This window comes from Jatropha curcas, chromosome 11, assembly GCF_041381405.1.
Source record: "Jatropha curcas cultivar XTBG-Jc1 chromosome 11, XTBG_Jcur_1.0, whole genome shotgun sequence".
Taxonomy (NCBI): Eukaryota; Viridiplantae; Streptophyta; class Magnoliopsida; order Malpighiales; family Euphorbiaceae; genus Jatropha; species Jatropha curcas.
In genome coordinates, this window is record NC_143161.1 from 23,250,747 (window position 1) to 23,253,732 (window position 2,986).

The 2,986-nt window shown below is 42.5% G+C and overlaps 1 protein-coding gene across 1 annotated transcript; it reads left to right on the forward strand.

Moving 5' to 3' along the window:
• Positions 1 to 1,106: 1,106 nt before the first annotated feature.
• LOC105637393 (uncharacterized) lies at positions 1,107 to 2,767 on the forward strand. The gene has a single exon (XM_020680626.3). The coding sequence runs from the start codon at positions 1,150 to 1,152 to the stop codon at positions 2,554 to 2,556; it is 1,407 nt and encodes a 468-aa protein (XP_020536285.3). The 5' UTR covers positions 1,107 to 1,149; the 3' UTR covers positions 2,557 to 2,767.
• Positions 2,768 to 2,986: the final 219 nt, after the last annotated feature.

A 2,986-nucleotide genomic window follows, 5' to 3' on the forward strand; every position in this document is an offset into this window, starting at 1 on the left:
CAATCCTTGAGGCTAATTTAGAATCTAAAAGCCTTATACCGGAATAATTATGTTGCATCAGAGTGGATAAATCACAAAATTTTCTTATATAAATTTGTTAACATTCACCAATTTATCTTAGAGATAGAAATTTTAACAAGCTTACCCTTTTTTTTCTCCCTTCAAACCTTCAGGTACATCTTCATTTTGTTCTGCATTTTGGTCTTCTACTCATGATAAAAGTCTACAAACTATTAGAGTAGTTATTCGTTTACCCATACGTCGTATTCAAAATTAACATGAAGAGCACCATAAAATAGAATGTTATTGACAAAGAATAAGAATTGCCTACGCCAGTATATATGCCTTCTATATACCAAACTAATCAGTTAAGAGATTTTTTAAATTTTATTTTTATTTTATTTCTTTTTAGTCAATGGTCATAAATACAATCATTTCAATCAAACAATTAATTTTGATATTTAGATGAGTTCAGCCATTGGGCAAAGTAATTCTTTCTCTTCGATAAATAAGTAAAGAATTTTTTAGATATAATAAGAGGAAGAGAATTTTCAATTTTAGCTTTTTTTTTTTTTTAAAGGGAGAATTTTCAAATCGTAGCTTGATAATATGTAAAAGTACTACAACTATAGCAATAAAAAAGCTATCATAAAATGAAAATTATACACATAAATTAGTCCATAATGTAACATAAAACTCAATATAACATTAAAATTAATATATAAAATGAAAAAATATTGGAATAAGCAATTACAATAATAAAAAAAATTCCAGGAGTACACAGAAAAATAAAATATTTCTCTTTGGTCTATAGTATACACACTTAAGTAACCTTACTTCATAAATATATATGGACCAATATATTACGGATATTCAGTTATGGAGGACAGCAAATAAGCACAGTTGCTCCTTAGGGAGTGAGACTATACGGTATATACACCTATTGCTAGTGTAAGTAATGATCTACTTTATGATTGTTAGCGTGCTTTGTATATTGGACAAATAGTGGGGTAGCAATTTTCCTTTTTGCATGTGCTTCAGCCACAACCAATGGAAAGAACACGTCTTTGGACCCCAAATCCAATCCTATAAATACCCATCTTCACTTCATGCTCAAAACCAAGCTTGTGGGAATTCAAACGCTTCCCAATGGCTACTCACAAAGTTTTAGGTTCAGTTTTCTTTGTGTTGTTAGGTTTAGGCATATGCTCTGGCACTAGAGCGCTCCTCAATCTTGACTATGGCCTTGGCCACGGAGGAGGAGGGGGCTCAGGGGGAGGGTACGGAGGTTTAGGTGCGCACGTTGGAACCTACGGAGGTGGTAGTGGTGGCGGAGAAGGTGGGGGTGTTGGCGGAGAAGGTGGGGGTGTTGGCTATGGTGCTGGTGGTGGACACGGTGGTGGTGGAGATGTTGGTTATGGTGTTGGAGGCGAGCAAGGTGTGGGATATGGAAGTGGTGCTGGACAAGGTGGTGGTGCTGGACAAGGTGGTGGTGCTGGCTATGGTGCTGCTGGTGGGTATGCAGGTGGCGGCGGAGGTGGTAGCGGCGGAGGTGGTGGAGTTGGTTATAGTGTGGGAGGTGATCATGGTGTAGGATATGGAAGTGGTAGTGGCATAGGTGGTGGAGTAGGATATGGGACTGGTGGTGATCATGGTGCAGGATATGGTGGAGGTGGTGGCAGTGGAGGTGGTAATGGTGGTGGATATGGTAGTGGAGGTGAACATGGTGCTGGGTATGGAGGTGGTAGTGGTGGTGGCGCTGGTGGTGGTGCTGGTGGAGGTGAACATGGTGCTGGGTATGGAAGTGGTAGTGGTGGTGGCGCTGGTGGTGGTGCTGGTGGAGGACAAGGCGGTGGTCATGGTGGTGGAGCTATTGGTGGATATGGTGGTACTGGTGGAGGACGCGGTAGTGGAACTGGTGCTGGCGGAGGTGGAGGTTATGGTTCAGGAGGAGCACAAGGAGGGGGATATGGTGGAGGTGAAGGGCAAGGAGGTGGTCATGGAGGTGGAGCCGTTGGCGGATACGGCGGTGTTGGTGGAGGAGGCGGTGGTGGAAGTGGTGCTGGAGGAGGTGGAGGTTACGGTTCAGGAGGAGCACATGGAGGGGGATATGGTGGAGGTGAAGGGGAAGGAGGTGGTCATGGAGGTGGGGCCATTGGTGGATATGGCGGTGTTGGTGGAGGAGGAGGAGGTGGAAGTGGTGCTGGTGGAGGTTATGGAGGAGCACAAGGAGGAGGATATGGCGGAGGTGAAGGAGGTGGCCATGGAGGTGGAGCCATTGGTGGATACGGCGGTGTTGGTGGAGGAGGAGGTGGTGGAAGTGGTGCTGGTGGTGGAGGAGGTTATGGTTCAGGAGGAGCACATGGAGGGGGATCTGGAGGAGGAGAAGGAGGTGGCTACGGGGGAGGAGCCACAGGTGGCTACAGTGGTGGCGGTGGCGGAGGCGGCTCTGGCGGTGGAAGTGGTGGTGGATATGGTGCTGGAAATGTGCATGAAGGTGGCTACGGAGGTGGTGGAGGTCAGGGTGGTGGCCATGGTGGTGGATATGCTCCTTGAGATCAGCATCTTTCGATTGCTATTCACTCTCCAAAGAGATTATCTTCTCACCGAAGGTGGTGTGGAAATAGGAGACTAATTGGTTTAATTAATTAGGATCCAAGTTTACAATAATTATTATTGTTATTATTAAAATGTTTATTTACTGAATGCTGTCATGAAGTTGTATCAGATTATTATATAACTAATGCGATTCCACTTTGCCTCTTAAGTTTCATTATCACCTGTTAAAATGGAAATTGATGATTGAAAAAGTAAAAATAAACCTATTTAATTAATTAATTTGGTTTTAATTTTAGTTTTGAAAATAGCTAATAAAATTGTTTTTTGGCTTTTTTTTTTTTTTTTTATAATCAAGATTTAGCTGTTCTTCCTTTCAGTATTAGATAAGAGCATTAAATTTTTTTAAAAAAAAATTATGTAGTTTATT

What these genes read in the sequence shown, in the direction of transcription:
- LOC105637393 (XM_020680626.3), top strand. Translation starts at nt 1,150, where the DNA reads ATGGCTACTCACAAAGTTTTAGGTTCAGTTTTCTTTGTGTTGTTAGGT.